The sequence below is a fragment of the Salvelinus alpinus genome, chromosome 8 (genome assembly GCF_045679555.1).
Source record: "Salvelinus alpinus chromosome 8, SLU_Salpinus.1, whole genome shotgun sequence".
Lineage (NCBI taxonomy): Eukaryota > Metazoa > Chordata > Actinopteri > Salmoniformes > Salmonidae > Salvelinus > Salvelinus alpinus.
Window position 1 is genome coordinate 69,853,196 of NC_092093.1, and position 18,136 is coordinate 69,871,331.

General features: G+C 43.0%; 2 protein-coding genes across 2 annotated transcripts; one reads left to right on the top strand and one right to left on the bottom strand.

Annotated features, from left to right (window-relative positions):
* The first annotated feature begins 3,486 nt into the window (after positions 1-3,486).
* Positions 3,487-15,391, top strand: hgd (homogentisate 1,2-dioxygenase). Its single transcript, XM_071414874.1, is given in 16 exon segments — positions 3,487-3,579; positions 4,521-4,592; positions 8,610-8,697; positions 9,957-10,063; positions 10,207-10,275; positions 10,338-10,429; positions 10,566-10,600; positions 10,695-10,774; positions 10,940-11,017; positions 11,020-11,163; positions 13,804-13,832; positions 13,834-13,903; positions 14,092-14,218; positions 14,404-14,442; positions 14,445-14,593; positions 14,635-15,391. Coding segments are annotated over 16 exon segments (1,329 nt in total). The 5' UTR covers positions 3,487-3,564; the 3' UTR covers positions 14,770-15,391.
* Positions 15,392-15,502: 111 nt separating this feature from the next.
* ndufb4 (NADH:ubiquinone oxidoreductase subunit B4) lies at positions 15,503-17,558 on the bottom strand. The gene is made up of 3 exons (XM_071414875.1): positions 17,305-17,558; positions 16,571-16,714; positions 15,503-15,669 (listed from the first exon to the last, which is right to left on the bottom strand). Exons 1-3 carry the CDS (start codon positions 17,479-17,481, stop codon positions 15,607-15,609), a joined length of 384 nt encoding a protein of 127 aa, XP_071270976.1. The 5' UTR covers positions 17,482-17,558; the 3' UTR covers positions 15,503-15,606.
* Positions 17,559-18,136: the final 578 nt, after the last annotated feature.

Genomic DNA, 18,136 nt, shown 5'->3' on the forward strand with positions numbered 1-18,136 from the left:
AACCATTTAGTGGGAGAACAGCTCTTGGATCCCGGCCTGCAGGTCTGGTGGTGCCCAGTGGGAGGCAGCGTAGCCCTGCAATCTCTATTGGGATTTATTCCTCTCCCATCGCCTGGCCCCATACACACCCCGCGGTTAGGAAGTAAGAAATGCACACACACACACACACACACACACACACACACACACACACACACACACACACACACACACACACACACACACACACACACACACACACACACACACACACACACACACACACACACACACACACACACAGTCCCCCCCACAGTAAGGAAGTCATAACTGCACACTCTCTGTCCCTGTGGGAGTCACCCAGGGGTCAAGAAAGGTGGGATTTAACAGACTCACTGATAGACAGAGTGAGAGATAGAGACAGGACTGAACATTCAATTCAAGTGTCCTCTGTTAATCCCTGTTCCGCTGTTCTACTTCTCTCTGTATGTCGTTTGTTGTGGCTTTTCTTCCTCCCTAACTGTCCTTTATCATAGTTCATTCGTAGGAGACTTAGTGCCAAAACCATTATCAGGGAAATAATTTATCTCTTTACATCTCTATCTCCATCCCGCTCCATAACAGTTGATGATACCCTTTACCTTCTCTTTCAGTTCCTTTCCTCCATCTCATCTTCTACCTTCCTCTTCTCCAGTTCCTCTGCTTGACTCGTCAAGACTAAGGCGACACCAGGCTCCTTCCTCTACTGTTTTCATCACTCAGGAAGAGCTTTGACCTTTGACCTTTAACCTAGTGTGACCCCTGATTGACCTTTGCCCTCATGAGGGGACCATCAGCTGAAGCCTTCCAGACAGTCCTCTAAGCAGCGATGATTGCATTTCTGCTTAGCTTGGCGAGATGGATAAGTAATGTATTCATGAGTAATTCAACATTTCCTCTTTTCTCTTGCTCTCTCGTTCACACACACACACACACACACACACACACACACACACACACACACACACACACACACACACACACACACACACACACACACACACACACACACACACACACACACACACACACACACAAGAACAACAACAACAACAACAACAACAACACATACACACTCCACAAATATCTTCTGATATTTAATTGGTAAATCCACTGATTAACCAGCAGTACGAATTGTCCACAGAGCGCTAAAGTAATTATGTTTGTATGCTGTGTTTTTTTTGTATTACTTATCTTTTTTCTCTACCTCTTAAAGCACATCTTTATAACCAAGCAATTCCAAAGCAATTTTCTCTGTGGGTGGAGAGTGTAATTTTCTATTCTGTGACACTGTGATGTGTTAGAAACTGGGAGCGGGTGCTAAAAGGCATGTGTAGAGAGTGTGTATATGTGTTTGTGTGTGTGTCAGAGAGGGCACCGTTTAATGTCTCCCGAATATTGCTCTTGTGTTAGAACTATCGTCGTGGAAACCTGAGGGCATGAACCAGGAGAGCGTAACGCATGGCAACAGTCTTTATCTTTATATTAAAACATTTGCATAGCATTAGTGGTGTAGAATGCAGGAGAGACTCAACTCAGAGAGGTTGAGAGAGAGAAGTGGAGAGGAGAAAAGGAGGGATAGGAGATATTCAGTCTTTGGTATAGCCTATGGCAAGGCCTTCTCTCAAGACGATTGTTTTGTTGTGTTCAAGTTTTGTATTTTTTAGGCCATATAACAGACAAGTGACAGACAACAAGAAATATTTGTCATTAAATATTTGTCTATGTTTCAACCGTGTCAAAATGCAGACTGGTCCAGATAATCTGACGCACTGTGTGAAGGCCTCGTGCTGGGTGGGTGGATTGGGTTTGTATCAGGTGAGCTAAAATATGGATGCCTTTTCCCATCAAGACATTGAATCCAGCAGGCCTCTAATAACAAACCATTTACTACCCACTCACTCATGCATAGATACAACCATCTGGATGGAATAGGCTACTTTCCTCCATTCTTCACTCCTTCAGCCCCTCTTAAAACACACAGGCCTACCTGGAGAGGTGACAAATACTCTAGAATTCTATCATCAAACTCGGAGGCGAAATTAAAATCACTTTTTTTCCATCCAAGGAGGAGATCAATTTCCGCAGACTGGGTCGCGATATTTTCCGCAATTGGGCTTTCTCGTATGAGACGCGGCACCCTAACTGCTTCGCAGCGGGGCGCCCGCGGCAACTGCACGCCTCGCTGGAGAACAGTTACTTCTGCCGCACAGAGTTTATTTGCGCCTCGCTATGAGAATTGCCATCATTTACCCTAGTCCGACATCTCCCAAAAAGAAAAGAAATAGACAGGAGAGTGGATTGGGAGTAAGAATGAGAAAGGGAAAATGATTCTTTTTGATACTGCTGGGAGATTAGGTGCGCCCAGTTTGGTCCTCTCCTTTCGAAAAAATTAACTGAATACATTTAGAATAATGTAGATATTTTTCGTATTTTGTTATGTATATTGTATGTTGTTCAAATGACAATTCGATTGCATTTTTACATGTAATATCCAATGTACTCTGAATAAACAAATAGGCCTAGACTAGGCCTACCCACTGGGCACAGACGTCATTTCAATGTCTAGTTTTGATTTACATTTGGTTGAGTTGTTAACTAAAGTGAATTCAACGTGAAATCAACACAACATGTCACCATGTCATTGGATTTACTGTAGGTTCAAAAGGTTAAAAAAAGTACAAGTTCCCGATGTTGATGACTTTTTGCAAATCCAATCCGTTTTCTACGTTGATTCAACGTCATCACATTTCATTTAGTTTAAATGACATGGAAACAACGTTGATTCATCCAGTTTTGCCCAGTGTGTATAGGCTATCAAGCAGATCAAAAATAATAAATCATTTCCAAATCTCTATCCCACAGATTGCTTGTCCATTTCGATTTGATCCACAATTATATAGGCCTATATGCCTGATTATTAGGCTATACCAAGTTCAATGATTCATAGGCCTATACCCAGGCTGATATACCACATGCTCAACAGGCCAGACGATATTGCCACTATTGTCCTTTCCAACCTCGCCAGCTAGTAAAGTAGGCCTACCGGGGTCATCATCTCGTTGGTTTCAGTGCGCATCTCCATAGATATGGATTCTATTTCTATGTTCATCACCATCCGCGAGGTGCATCCATAACCGTCAATGTGGTTGGAACACAGGAAGCCGTGAAACGTCTCATGTCCATTGGACCCATGTTGTATCTTAAAGGTGGCTTGGGGTTGGTTCTATTTGCATTGGCTATGACTTTGGTCCTTGTTTGCGCACTTTTAAGCAACCCGGCCTCAGTCTCTCCACCCCTTTCTCTGTTTTTTTCTTTGGACATCTAACCCCTTCTCTCAGAGAGAACCCCCCATATACGTCACGGACCGAGTCTGGTCCTGATTGATGCCATATTGTGAAAGAGCATAAATCCATCCCTCCTTTCTTCTTCACTCTATCACGGGACGTTGGGGTTGTGTGGCCGATAGGTTAGGGAGCTAACCTAGTTAAGTTTGGAGATTGAAAACGTATTTGCTTCAGTTGGACAGTTTCCTAAGTAAGCACAATGGCTGGGCTCAAGGTAAGGAGGCATAACTTCAGTAAATATGACCTCCATTTATGATTAAGCAATGTTCAGGTTATATATTATTGCGGAGATTGACTGTTATTTTTCATGAATTGTTTTCTTCATTTTATATATATATATATATATATATATATATATATATAATTTTACATATAGTAAAGAAAATAATTGTTATTCCAATGTCATTTGAACGTTTTACTTTATGGGTGATGGAGCTATCAATCGCACCAACAAATGTCAGAAATCTTACAATATGTAAGACTTAACTGTGTGTAGGCTATACATCTATAGGCTACTTTCGCTGTCAAGCGGTGCGTTGAAGGGGCGTTTCCTTCTACCCAATCATTGGGCTCGATTCAGCAGATGCTCAGATGTTGTGCCCAAGTCGCTTGTGGAACGCAGAGTTCTGTAGTCTAAACACATTGGTAGTGTGTGTCTTTTATCAGTTAACGTCAGTTGACATTTATATAATCTATTATATTACCACTGTATTGTTTACTGAGACTTTAGACATTCTTCTCCCAACAAAGTAAAGTAGCATACTCCGCAAGAAATGTAGACTCACGTGTGCGCGCGCATTATTGGAAACAGACCCGTGCGCTTTTGCAGACCCCGCGATGACTCAGCACCATTTTTGGGTTTGAACGCGAACCACTTTCCCAGTGTAGCAGAGAAAGAGAGTAAGAGGGCTCGTCCTGTGGAGTTGCATGCCTATCAGAGTAGTCATGTATGTTTGCATTGTGTGACAAGTATGCAAACAGATGACACAAGTAGCACGACTCAACATTGACGCCAATCAAAGTTCTTATCAATGTTAAACCAAAAGCAAAAACACAGGTATACTGTCACAATATCACCCAATATGTCTGTTTTAAAGACTAGGCCTATCACTGTCCAGCCAACTGTCTGTCCCATAACATGTTGCTCTCTTCCAGTACCTGAGTGGATTTGGTAATGAGTTCTCATCTGAAGACCCTTGCTGTCCAGGAGCCTTACCTGAAGGTCAGGTAACATTCCATAGATGGTTAGTTGCTTAGCAACAAAACCGACTCGTGCACAACTATGGGGCAAAACAGATGGGGTTGGCTTAGATTGTTGACAACATGTAAACTATATTTAGACTCCAATGTTTATTGAAAATATACACACATTTGTCTCTCAAATATATACATTGTTACAGTTGTTGGTAAGCTTGAGATTTTTTTGCCATATTACCACATGACATCAGTCAAAACACCTCAATGACAAGATACAATGAGCTGAAATGAGCCACTTACGATTCAACATATGGTAGTTTCTTGACATTGTTGCTAGCTATCTGGCCATCCAGAATCACAACAACACACAGACTTCTGTCCCTTTGAAGTGTGGGCATTGTTTTTATGGTGTCAGCTAACCAGTCTATACCCCTCACCTGTTATCCAGCAACACCCACTTTACCACCGGCATAAGGCAGTTTCTCTGAACCCCCGCAAGGTCGGAGTTACCCCGCCCCCCCAAGATTAAGAACAAATCCATTGCGTCAGCCAGACAGCCACTTACAAAGTAGGTCTATACAGGGGCGCAACTTGGGGTTTAGAAGTGTGGGGGACATAACCTGGCGCTGGTCTGTATTTTTTTTTTTTGGGGGGGGGCATCTAAAGCTAATTTCCTGCATTTATACACAATTTAATATGACCCATGGCCCTTCTAGCTGTCTCTATTTAGAACAAAAAGTAAGCAACCATGTCCACAATCATCAAGCAAGGTAAGAGATCATTATTAAATACACTACCGTTTAAAAGTTTGGGGTCACTTAGAAATGTCCTTGTTTTTGTCAGAAAAGCCAATTTCTTGTCCATTAAAATAACATCAAATTGATCAGAAATACAGTGTAGACATTGTCAATGTTGTAAGTTACTATTGTAGCTGGAAACCGCTGATTTTTTATGGAATATCTACTTAGGCGTACAGAGGCCCATTATCAGCAACCATCACTCCTGTGTTCCAATGGCACGTTGTGTTAGCTAATCCAAGTTTATCATTTTAAAAGGCTAATTGATCATTAGAAAACCCTTTTGCAATTATGTTGGCACAGCTGAAAACTGTTGTACTGATTAAAGAAGCAATAAAACTGGCCTTTGGACTAGTTGAGTATCTGGAGCATCAGCATTTGTGGGTTCGATTACAGGCTCAAAATGTCCAGAAACAAAGAACATTCTTCTGAAACTCGTCAGTTTATTTTTGTTCTGAGAAATTAAGGCTATTCCATGCGAGAAATTGCCAAGAAACTGAAGATCTCGTACAACGCTGTGTGCTACTCTCTTCACAGAACAGAGCAAACTGGCTCTAACCAGAATAGAAGGGGAGTGGGAGGCCCCAGTACACAACTGAGCAAGAGGTCAAGTACATTGGAGTGTCTAGTTTGAGAAACAGATGCCCCACAAGTCCTCAACTGGCAGCTTCATTAAATAGTACCAGCAAAACACCAGTCTCAGCGTCAACAGTGAAGAGGCGACTCCGGGATGCTGGCCTTCTAGGCAGAGTTGCATAGAAAAAGCCACATCTCAGACTGGCCAATAAAAATAAAAGATTAAGATGGGCAAAGAACACAGACACTAGACAGAGGAACTCTGCCTAGAAGGCCAGTATCCCGGAGTCGCCTCTTCACTGTTGATCTTGAGACTGGTGTTTTTGGCACAATGATTAACACACAGGACGAGACCGTAATCATCTGCGCAATCCACAATGGCACGAAAGCCAAAAACACAGAGCACAGGTACTCACATGCACCAACGGACATAGTAACAATAATCGACAGCCCAATGGAAACCAAAGGGCACATACATACAAGTACTAATCAATGGGAATAGGAGACGGGTGTGAGTAATGAAAGTTCCGGAGGGATCCATGACAAGTATGGCAGACCCCCAGGGCCAGGACTGAGCTGCCCAGCAGCTAGGGATTGCCTAAATAGGTATCCTCCCTGATGTAGACATGTTTTCAAGACAGACTCCTTTGTCAAACCGTATTCCATATAAGGCATCCAGACTTTATGAAAGTTGCACAGTATACCCTTAATTTTGTAACAAATCAAATCTAGTGATACATAACTTGACATTTCTGCCATCCACTGTGGGAGGATAACCAACCTGCATTTCTTAGCCGCTATAAATGCTAGGTTACACAGATTCTTCTGAGAACAGTCTCCAGTATAAACATTTCCAAGCAAACAAAATTAGGGAGAAGGAAGAATCTGTAGACATGCTGAGATAAAAATAACATACTCTTTGCCAGAATTCAGACAGCATTCACAAGACCATAACATATGCAAATATGTCCCCTTTTGTGTTTTACACCTCCAGCAGAAGAATTGAGTTCCTCAGTGCATGATAATCAGTTTCACTGGCATATAGAACGTTCTATGGATGGTCTTAAACTGCAGTCATTTATGTCAGATTATATGAACATGACTGGACATTCTAACAAATCTGTATCCTGTCATCATCGTCAATAGTGCCTCCCAGGTCTTCCTCACATTTTCATTTGACATGTTTTGTGTCATTGGGGAAAGCCTCTATCAACCCTTGATACTGTTTGGAAATCAACTTTAGATGTTTGTCAGACTGCCTTAAAGTAGTTTCAATCTCTGAAGCTTCTTACTTGTCCTGTGTTTGCTGCACAGAGAGAATAAAGTGTTGTGTCTGCTAAAGTTATCTGGCTGCCTGACCCTGATGCTCAGATGAGGCATGACAAATAATTACCTTGGTGTACATTTATACATTATATTATCCAAGAATAGAACCAATGGTTCAATAATTGAAATGACCATTATTCCCAGATCCCAGACTGTAGCTACTGAAGGTCTACCCATCAACTCAAGATGGAACTTTGTATCCATTCACTGATTGTTATTATATACTGCAAAAAAATACCTGAGTGCTGTAGACTGGTCTTCCCTGGCTGTCTGACCCTGCAGGGAAATCTGTCACCGACTGATCCTGCTAAGACATGATGAGCACAGTGTTGTGTATTGACTGTGCACCATGACAGTGAAGCCTGTAGAGCTGTTTATACCGTGTCAGTGTGAAAAGTAGGACATTAGCTAGGGAAACTGACAGATCAACAACGTTACATTGCTATACTGACTAATAAAAACTCGCATTGCGCAGAAAAAAGGTCAGAATATCAGTCTTCAATCGTTTGGCTACTGGTTTCATTGTTTGATTCAGGTCTAGTGTGATTGAAGCAAAAATAATAGCTAACGTTAGTGAGCTAGCTAGCTAGTTACAGTTAGCCAACTAATGGTACAATGGTACATCATCACATTTACTTCTGTTGAAACAGGACAAAACAAAGGCTACAAAACATTTCCATACACACAAGAGTTGTTAGATACTGCTACCTGACAGATAGCTAGAGGCTAGCTAGAGCTGAACTGGCTGTGCTAGCTACTAGCTAGCTAACTAAACTAGCAGCTAGAAGTTCATTCACTTCAGTGGAGAGGCGATGAAACATTAGCTAACGTAACATGTCAGTTACAATACTAGCTCAGTGCTGGGAATAAATACATTGTTTTTATATCAAACAGCAGTTAACTTGCCAGCTAGATCAGTCAACTAAAAGGTAGCCATTTTCTGCCCTGCTTGCTTTTACGTCTCAGAGAAAATGCGCAACAGACAGCAGCTGCCTCTGTTCATCTCTCCCGTGCTGGTCCTATACACCAGCATTTCAGAAGCTTTCCCTTCACACAGCTAGCCTGTCCACATGCTCTGTGATGTCCATGCAGTTCTAAATCCAGCCGTCTAAAACCGGAAAATAGCATACCCAACCGCTCTGAGGCATCTGCATGGTCCTAAAGCACACCAGTGGCTCATGTTGTATCACAGTGCAATAATAAAACTGGGGGAGGGGGGTACAAAAACATAATGATGACAGGCGCACGGGCCCCTATAGCTCATAAGCAGGGGGCTCCGGGGGTGTCCGGTACACCAGTGTACTTACTCCCCTCTAGGATGTTAAACCCAGCTCTGTTGTCTCAGCAGAACAACCCTCAGGTGTGTCCCTACGGTCTCTACGCTGAACAACTCTCCGGCTACACTTTCACCTACCCACAGCCAACCAATAAGAGGAGGTATATCATAGTGATTGACAGAAACTTCTCCTTCATCGCTCAGATTTAATAAATAATGGAGTAATACATAGGCCTACACAGAAGTCTCGTTTACACCTGGGGCTAATATGTGAGTTTCATGATCTGATCAATAAGATCTAATCACTATGGCTTCGTTTACACAGGCAGCCCAATTCTGATCTTTTGCTACTAATTGGTCTTTTGATACAGCCTATCTGATCAAGGTTTGTCATGTCTACACATTGTATTAAAATATGTCTCATCCATCCACTGTGTCAGCATGAGACCATATTAGCTGGTGCCTCCTTGTATGCAAATTATTTAACAGATATTCGGAATGTATTTATTTTAAGACAATTATTGATGCCATAAGTCAATGGTACTGCATGTCAATTTTAGAGGCCAGTATAATGAGGATTTAAATAGTTTGATCATCCAGATCTGTTTATACCTGATTGATATCCAGACACAATGCGTGCCTCTGGAGGTGGTCAGGACAATCAGATCATAATGTGTCTTTTAGTCATCGACACCTGTCTAAAAATGTTGGCACAATCAGAACGTGGACAAAGGGCGCATGCTAACACTAGGTATAGGGCAGTAGGTAGCCTAGCAGTTAAGAGCGTTGGGCTAGTAACCAGGGTTGGGTAGTTTACTTTCTAAATGTAATCCGTTACAGTTACTAGTTACCTGTCCAAAATTGTAATCAGTAACGTAACTTTTGGATTACCCAAACTCAGTAACGTAATCTGATTACTTTCAGTTACTTTTTGATTACTTTCCTCATAAGAGGCATTAGAATAAGACGAAAAAACTATCCAGCAAAGGCATTTGGTTTGTCATCATAGTAGTCTCTGAACAAATTTAAACTTGCGCCTTTTTTAAATTCTGAATTGAATGCCATTGGAAAAACAGAAAGATGTCATAATGTAATCCAATAATCTAATTACAAAATGTTTGCTAGTAACGTAACTGATTACATTTATAGTTTTTTTTGTACATGTAATCAGCTACTCCCCAACCCTGCCAGTAACCGAAAGGTCGCTAGTTTGAATCCCCGAGTCAACTAGGTGAAAAAAATATGTCCATGTGCCCTTGAGCAAGGCACTTAACCCTAATTGCCCCTGAAAATAGCTCTGTATAAGAGCTTCTGCTAAATGACTAAAATGTAAAAATGTAATAAACAGGACTTTATTCATACACTTAATCATGCACATACACAGACATTATCTCTCTCTTTCCTAATTCCATTTCCTTGGTTGGTTCTACCGTATCCTGCCGTTTGTCCGTCACAAGCTGTACACCGCAATGCATTGTGGGAGCCTAACAGAGAAGTGGGATGAAGTGGAACCTGACTCTAACTAGGTAGAGGTAGAGAGAGAGAGAAAGAGAGAGAGAAATTAGATGGACAGAGTTTGGAAAGTGAGACAATGGCGAGAATTAGAGTGCGAGATTAGGCGGAAGAAACAGAGAAATTTGGTTTAGATTTTTTTTTTTTTCACTGTTAGCTGCAATTGCTGCCATTCAGCATCACCAAATCCATTAAACCCTCTGGCTTTCCATGATAGCGATTAGCTGTTTCTGGTACAGCCTATCTTCTTTCCTGGGTCTCATTGGTTCTCCCATCTGTCAATCATAGGGTCTGCAAACCCTATGTGGAGCAGGAGACACTAAGTCCCACAACGGGATCGGCATCCACATGTTCACCTGCAACACCTCCATGGTTGACAGGTGTGTGTGTGTTTCCATTGTATGATACCATTATATACATACAGTACTACATACACAATTTGATCTCTCCCATCGTTGATCTTTACAACTCTATGCCCAATATCAAGTTTTTAATAATGTAGTCTCTGCTTTTCAGTTGTTTCAACAACTCAGACGGAGATTTTCTCATTGGTCAGTCAAATATGCCTTTGGTTTTTGAAGTATACATAAACACAATATAACATAAGCTGTCTTAAGTACTCTCCCACTTTCCTCCCTCTCGCAGTGCCCCAGCAGGGGGAGATTCTGGTCACTACAGAGTTTGGGAAGATGATGGTGGAACCCAACAGGATCTGCGTCATCCAGGTGAGACGGCAACACCTTTCAACCTTTCAATCTCAGCTGTTCCTTTTACCTGTGTCAAGACTCACCTGATTGCTCTAACCTTTTTCTCTCTCTCATCACCTGACTCTCTTACCCGCCCTCCTCACCTGTCCATAACCTCACCTGCATGTTCCCTGTGTGTTGCAGAAAGGAATGCGTTTCAGTGTGGATGTGTTCGGGGAGACCAGAGGCTAGGTGTTGGAGGTGCACCGACCTGGGACCCATAGGTGTGTGTGACACCCGTTCATCCCTCCACGTGTCAACGCCTTGTCAACTCTCTGACTCCGGTGGCGTGGTATGAGGACTGCGAGGTAGCCACAGGCTACACTGTCATCAACAAGTACCAGGGCAAGCTCTTCTCCAGCCAACAAGTGTGTGTGAGGACGTGTTTGCTTGTTTCTGCTATGTGCGTGAGTACAAACGTGTGTGTCTTTGGGTGCATATGCGCATGTTCTTGCACAAACATGACAATATACAGCATTATAATTCATGATAGTAGCTTGTAATAATGTATACATGGGACACCACTATTTTAGCGTTTAGCTAGCCATCCCAACACTGAGGCATAAATTCAATCAGATCAAGCGTTAACGGGCGATAGCCGACACCCGCATAGCTGACGTTTTAGCGGTGACGGAGGTGGAACTGCGTTAGAGCTGTCAAATCGGTGAGCAGCTGCTCTTGTGATCATTACCATGAAGCCACGCCCACCCCACTCGCGTTAGAAGTTCAGAACAAGAAAGTGTAGGCTATATAGAAATAATGAGGATTTATATCAGTCAGGTGTAGATTACATCTCACATTCCACTTGTAAACAAGGCTGCATGGGATTTCTCTTAATGCGACAGCCAATGGCAACGTCTGCTTTAGGCATAATACCTGGAGCTGCTTGTGGATTTGACAGCTCTAACACAGTTTCACCATTGACACCATGCAAACATCAGCTATGCCGATTCTGATTGAATCGGGCCCTGAGAAAAGTTGTACAAACTATTAAAGTGAGGCCTATTAGCGGCGAGTTAATACAGAACAGCTATTGGGTTCTATTAGCAGTTAGCTGCGAGTTAATACAGAACAGCTATTGGGTTCTATTAGCAGTTAGCTGCGAGTTACTACAGAACAGCTATTGGGTTCTATTAGCAGTTAGCTGCGAGTTAATACAGGACAGCTATTGGGTTCTATTAGCAGTTAGCTGCGAGTTAATACAGAACAGCTATTGGGTTCTATTAGCAGTTAGCTGCGAGTTAATACAGAACAGCTATTGGGTTCTATTAGCAGTTAGCTGCGAGTTAATACAGAACAGCTATTGGGTTCTATTAGCAGTTAGCTGTGACTTAATACAGAACAGCTATTGGGTTCTATTAGCTGTTAGCTGCGAGTTAATACAGAACAGCTATTGGGTTCTATTAGCAGTTAGCTGCGAGTTAATACAGAACAGCTATTGGGTTCTATTAGTAGTTAGCTGCGAGATAATACAGAACAGCTATTGGGTTCTATTAGTAGTTAGCTGCACATTAACATTGAACTGCCATCCCCAATGATTTAACGTGAAACGCCTGACTGTTCTTCTCAGCAGCAGGCTCCAGTCTCGTCTCCCTTACCAGCCTTAATCACTAATAATTAGTTAGCTCGTCCAGGAGTTCCCGCCAGATACCTGCCTGTCCTTTCAGAAGGGGAGAAAACCTTGCTTGAGTTAAGCACTAATTTCAGCATATTTCACTGGGGAATGATTTCCCGCCCTGCTCTGAACGCATCCTGTCGAGCAGGTAATTGGATCGACTCATTTTGTCTGACAGTAGGGGATTTTAAGGAGACAGGGCGAAAGGATGTGTGTGTGTATGTGTGTGTGAGGGAGGTAACTGTAGAAACACCTGTGTTAGAGGGAATATTTGCATGGTATATACACCGGACCCTTCTTTCTTTCGTTAACCTCTTTCTACCTCTCTCCATCCAACCCTCTCTTTCTCTCCGTCTCCCTCTCTGGGTTCGGACCAGGTGTTGGGGCTTGTTCTTTCCCCCCACCTAACCTGAGACTGCAGGGAGTGTGTGTGTGTCACACACAGATTGGGAGTGGAGTGGGTGGGGCAGGTTCCATCTCTGCTGCGTCTCATCCTGCTGTTTGGTCCTCCTGCAGAGAGATGAAATTGCTCAAATTAACTTATTATTTGCTTGACTGGGCCAATATGTTTTTGTTTTGTGTGTATCTGTGTGTGTGTGTGTGTTTTCTTGTGCTACGTTTTTAATCGAGTCTGCCAGAGTTATCACAGGAACTGTAATGCCCAAGAGATTACCTGCCTTGGGGTTCTCAGACCCCCTGGGTGCATGGTGACTGTGTGTGTGTGTGTGTGTGTGTGTTTGTACTGTATGCAAGTGTGCTAGTGTGTGTTTTATGGTGTATGTCTGTGGGAGTAGGAGGAATATATGTGTGTGAGAATGTGTGTGTGCTTGCGCTTGCACACATATGACAAGGTACATGGGTCAGCCCTGAAGACAGCTTGAGCTGTAATGAATTATATTGATTTTAGAGGTACCATTGAATGTCTCTTTCACAGTGACATTATCAGAACAGCACTGCTATATAAAATTGCTCTGGTTTTAACAATCAAGATGAAGAAATATCTTTACACCGTCTCCCTCTCCCCCCTCTCTCCGAGCCGCGGGCGCTGAAAGTTTGGGAAAGTTTGATTGTGAAGCCAATTACGGCATAATACCTGCTGGAGCTGAGGATCACAAAGAACGGGGTAAATAAAAAAAAGAGCAGAGAATGAAAAGAGGTACATTGTGTTTTAAATCAGCCCTTATCCTCCCCCTGAGTTCTTTTTTTCTTTTTTTCATGCAGCTTTTACGGCTGTTTTTTCAATTCTGAATATCAAGGGCCCTCTTGCCTAAAATGAACATTGGCTTGAGGTAAGGCTATATCTCAAGTTCAAAGGTGCGGTAGACCAAGCGGTGCTGCCGCGGTCCCTGCTATACATTTGTTTATTATTCTGTTTCTTCTTGTGTGTTTGTAGGATTTCTCTCCCTTTAACGTGGTGGCGTGGCAACTTTACACCGAACAAATACAACCTGGAGAACTTCATGGTAATCAATTGTGTGGCCTTTGATCATGCGGTGAGAACCTCACACACAGGCAGAAAGTCAGAGGTCCCTCCCCTCTGACCTTCTCCTCCAATGGGTTTTGAGAAGGTGATGAGGAGAGGATGCCAGGAGTATGGAATTGAGATCTTCCCACAAACGCATGCACGTGCATACGCACGCGCACACACACTTGTCCTTCCTCTCCTCCATCTCTGCACCAGGATCCTTCCATCTTCACGGTGTTGACGGCCAAGTCCACTCGTCCAGGAGTTACCATCGCTGACTTTGTCATCTTCCCCCCGCGCTGGGGAGTGGCTGACCACACCTTCAGACCCCCCTACTACCACAGTATAATAAACACACTTACCCTCAGAAAAAATAACTCAAATAGCTACTTATTATGCTTGTCTTTAGTTCTGTTACTGACACCTTTGTCTGTTCTAGCATGCCCACCTTTCCCCTGTCACTGGTCTCTTTGTGTGTTTTGTAGTAGTGTTTGTGTTATGTCAGAGCACCCCCTGTCTGTGTTCCAGGGAACTGTATGAGTGAGTGCATGGGGCTGATTAAGAGCCACTGAGGCCAAGGAGGGCTTCCAGCATGATGACCCCTCACGGTCCTGACGGAGACTGCTTCGAGAAGAACAGCATCACTCCCCTCAAACCAGAGAGGGTGGCCGGGGGTCCATGGTAACACACACGATGTGATCACAATTCTCGAACAGCTGTACATAGTGGGACATCAAGTAACATCCCTCTTCTTCTCAGACCTTCATGTTCGAGTAGTCGTTCAGCATGGCGGTAACTAAGTGGGGCCTAGAGACGTGTCAGAGGCTGGACAAGAGCTACTGACAGCCACTCCGCAAACACTTTAACCCCAACTGGAGGCCCAGCAAACAGTAGAGCAGAGGCAGAACAGTCATTACTTCCCCTAGATCACCAGAAAATCATCTAGGATTTAATGTAACACGACTACACTGTGGCTCAATACATTTTATACAATGGCATTGTTGAATACTCATTTTTGATTGGCTTGAAGGGCATTCTAGAGCTTGCATTATTTCCCTATAAAGCACAGTAGCAGTGTAAATCAGCATGGTAGAATTCAATGGTTCTAGTTCATTCTTACATGTTCTATGTATGAGCTGCTGTTGAAAGCAGAAGTCGAATTGAAGACATTGCCATTGTTGAATTAGATTTTCATAATAGCGAGCTAGGACTGATGGTTTGGTTAGCTAAACCAGCAAGTCTGTTTGGTTACCAAGGCAACTAATGTAGCTATCTAGTAAACTTGCTACCTACTTCAGTGGATGTTCCAACTGGAAAATAATGCAACTACGTGGAAGGTTAGTGTCACTCCGCTATTGCGCCGTGGAACACACCAACGTCGTTCATTCCTTTTCCTTAGAACGAATAGCCTCTTGTTGATTATCCCTTAGATATCACTCACAGCGTAATATTGAGTGCTTGGTTAATTTGTTCTATGCTCGTTTCTTTGACCAGTTCATTGATAAAAAATTGTACTGACAGAAATGAATGAATAAATACCGTGGAAGTCTTATTAGCGTGTTTTCATTACTTTGCTGCTCATGTCATTCTTAGCACTTCGATGTTTGTAATGACAGGCAGACACTCATTTTGTTTTCAACAATAACGGAAGTTTTATTCAGTTACCAATAATAGATACACACTGACATTATCTCTACAACACTTTACATTGGAGGTCCGTGATGAGCAAACTCAGTAGGCGAGCTTGAACTTGCGATCGTAGGTCCCAGCTTTGATCTGCTCCTCCTTCTTGTCCTGGAGACAGAGGGGGGTTAGTGAGGTCCCCATGGCAACAGAGAGATGGCATCATCACCTAAGCAACCTACTCATCTTCCACTGCTTAGAATATGAATGAATGTCTCATGAATAAATACAGGGTCGTTTTTCTTCCTCTCAGTGGAAAAATGGCAGAGGAATTACAGCACAGTGTGACAATGGCACACTCAGTACCAAGGTCTCTGTGACATCTCTCTGATTCAGGCACAGATTCAGGGAGAGGATCTCAATAACAATGGAGGAAGAAGGGGTGCCATGTAGACTAAAATGTCACAGACACTACAGAGAATGGTTGCAGAGTATAAGTTGAACTTAGACATGAGCAGCACATATTCTTCCTCCTGACTATAGTTAGGTAGGCCTACTACATTCAAACAGGGCCATCAGACTGTGCCCACTAGTCATCTATTTAACAGACACAAATATAGCCTAATACGGTAGTGATGTATGAGACCTCCCGAGACAGTATTAAATCACTCTGTTCATTCATCTTAGCTCATCGACATGGTGAAGTGATCATTCTTGCATTATGGGGAGCGAATCTGCTTTGAAGCTTTATCTGACAATAATATTTTTAAGGTTTCTCCCAAACTTTTTTGTAAGAAACTAAAGATAGATCTACATGTTTGATCAATTTTCAGCACACTACAAGTTGCAAATCAACCCCTAACCCAAGGCAAAGTACTATTTCAGTATGATCAATATGGCAATAACTTCACCAAGCCCTCTGATGGGAGGAATGTCCACCATATTGCTCAAATCTATTCAATTCCTTCATATCTAAATAAAGTGCCTTAGTATAGAGGCTAGGGTGGATTTCGAATAGACCCCTAATGTCAGGAAATGAGCAGGATAAGGGGTTGTGTCATCTCATCCATACCCTGTCAGTCTTCAGTACGTAGTACAGGACGAAGAGGGGCACCACTCCGAAGAGCCCACCTAGCAGCGACGTCTTCTTGGTGGCTCTGAAGTGGTTGTAGGGGTTGGTGCGTGCGTACACCCAGCGTGTCAAGGCAGGGTCTTCCTGTAAACACAAAAGAAGCAGCATGCAAGTAAGCATTTCTCAGTAAGGTCTACAACAGTTGTATTCGGCACATGTGACAAATAAAAGTTGATGTCATTAATGATGGCCATTCTTTGAGAGTTGATGCCAGTCTTATTGCAGTCAACTACTACGCAGGGCAGAAACAGTTGAATGCACAAACAGTCATGTCGCCCCAGAATGCATGTTACTGAATGCAACCCAAATTTGTTTAAATAGCAAAATGACTATGAAATTCTAACATCAAGGTCACATCAACTAAAGTAGCTAACGCCAGGCATTATAAAACCAGCTTGCCTAACGTTAGCTCGCTTACTCTCAAAAACGTTCTGTGATGTTGCCTGTTGTTGGATTATAAATTAGCAAGATAGCTAGTTACGTAGATATACATAAGACAGCATTTGCTGAATAGTTCAAATGCCGAATGCAGGCACATTAACTTGTCGGGTCGGGTTTTCAGTCTGGCTAGCGAATGCTTGCTGGCTACCAAACGTTAGCATTACACTGGTGAACTGTGGGTCTGACATTAGCAAGCTAGCTAGCGTTAGCATGTTAGCTCACTCTGTACTTACAATAAGCTCTTTTCTGTGGGGGTTGTTTAGCTGCATCTGATATTGTCTCTTCAGCTGAGCCCTTAAACCAGCCCTCTCCTCCTCGGCACGTCTCTGGTTCAGCGAAAGGTTGAAATATTCAGCTGGGTCCAACGTTTTTGGCCGAGTGGCCAAGGGCGCTTCTCGGTAGTCCGCCATGTTTGTGAGAAGAGACAGGCAACGAGATTGCCGCAAAATCTCGCGTTATCTCTTCCAGCAATTATGTTTCCCATGGCAACACGAAGCGTTCAAAAATCGAATTAAATCAAATCAAACTATTTGTCACATGCGCCGAATACAACAAGTGTAGACTTTACCGTGAAATGCTTACGTACAAGCCCTTAACCAACAGTGCAGTTCAAGAAGAAGAAAAGATTGACCAAGTAGACTCAAATACAAAGTAATAATTAAAAGTAACACAATAAGAATAACAACAACGAGGCTATATACAGGGGGCACCGGTACCGATTCCACACCGGACTGTCAACTTTTGAGTGCCGAAAAATTTCCACAAAGACTTCCAAACATCAAAGTCCAATATATTTTACCTAGAGTGCGTTACAATATACATACAATATTTACCAGCAGCATAGCCCCCTGCATCCCATTGCTGGCTTGCTTCTGACGCCAAGCAGGGTTTGGCCTGGATGGGAGACCAGATGCTGCTGGAAGTGGTGTTGGAGGGCCGGTACGAAGCACCCTTTCCTCTGGTCTAAAAAAAATCCCAATGCCCCAGGGTAGTGATTGGGGACATTTCCCTGTGTGTGGTGCTGTCTTTTGGATGGGGCATTCACCGGGTTTCCTGACTCTCTGT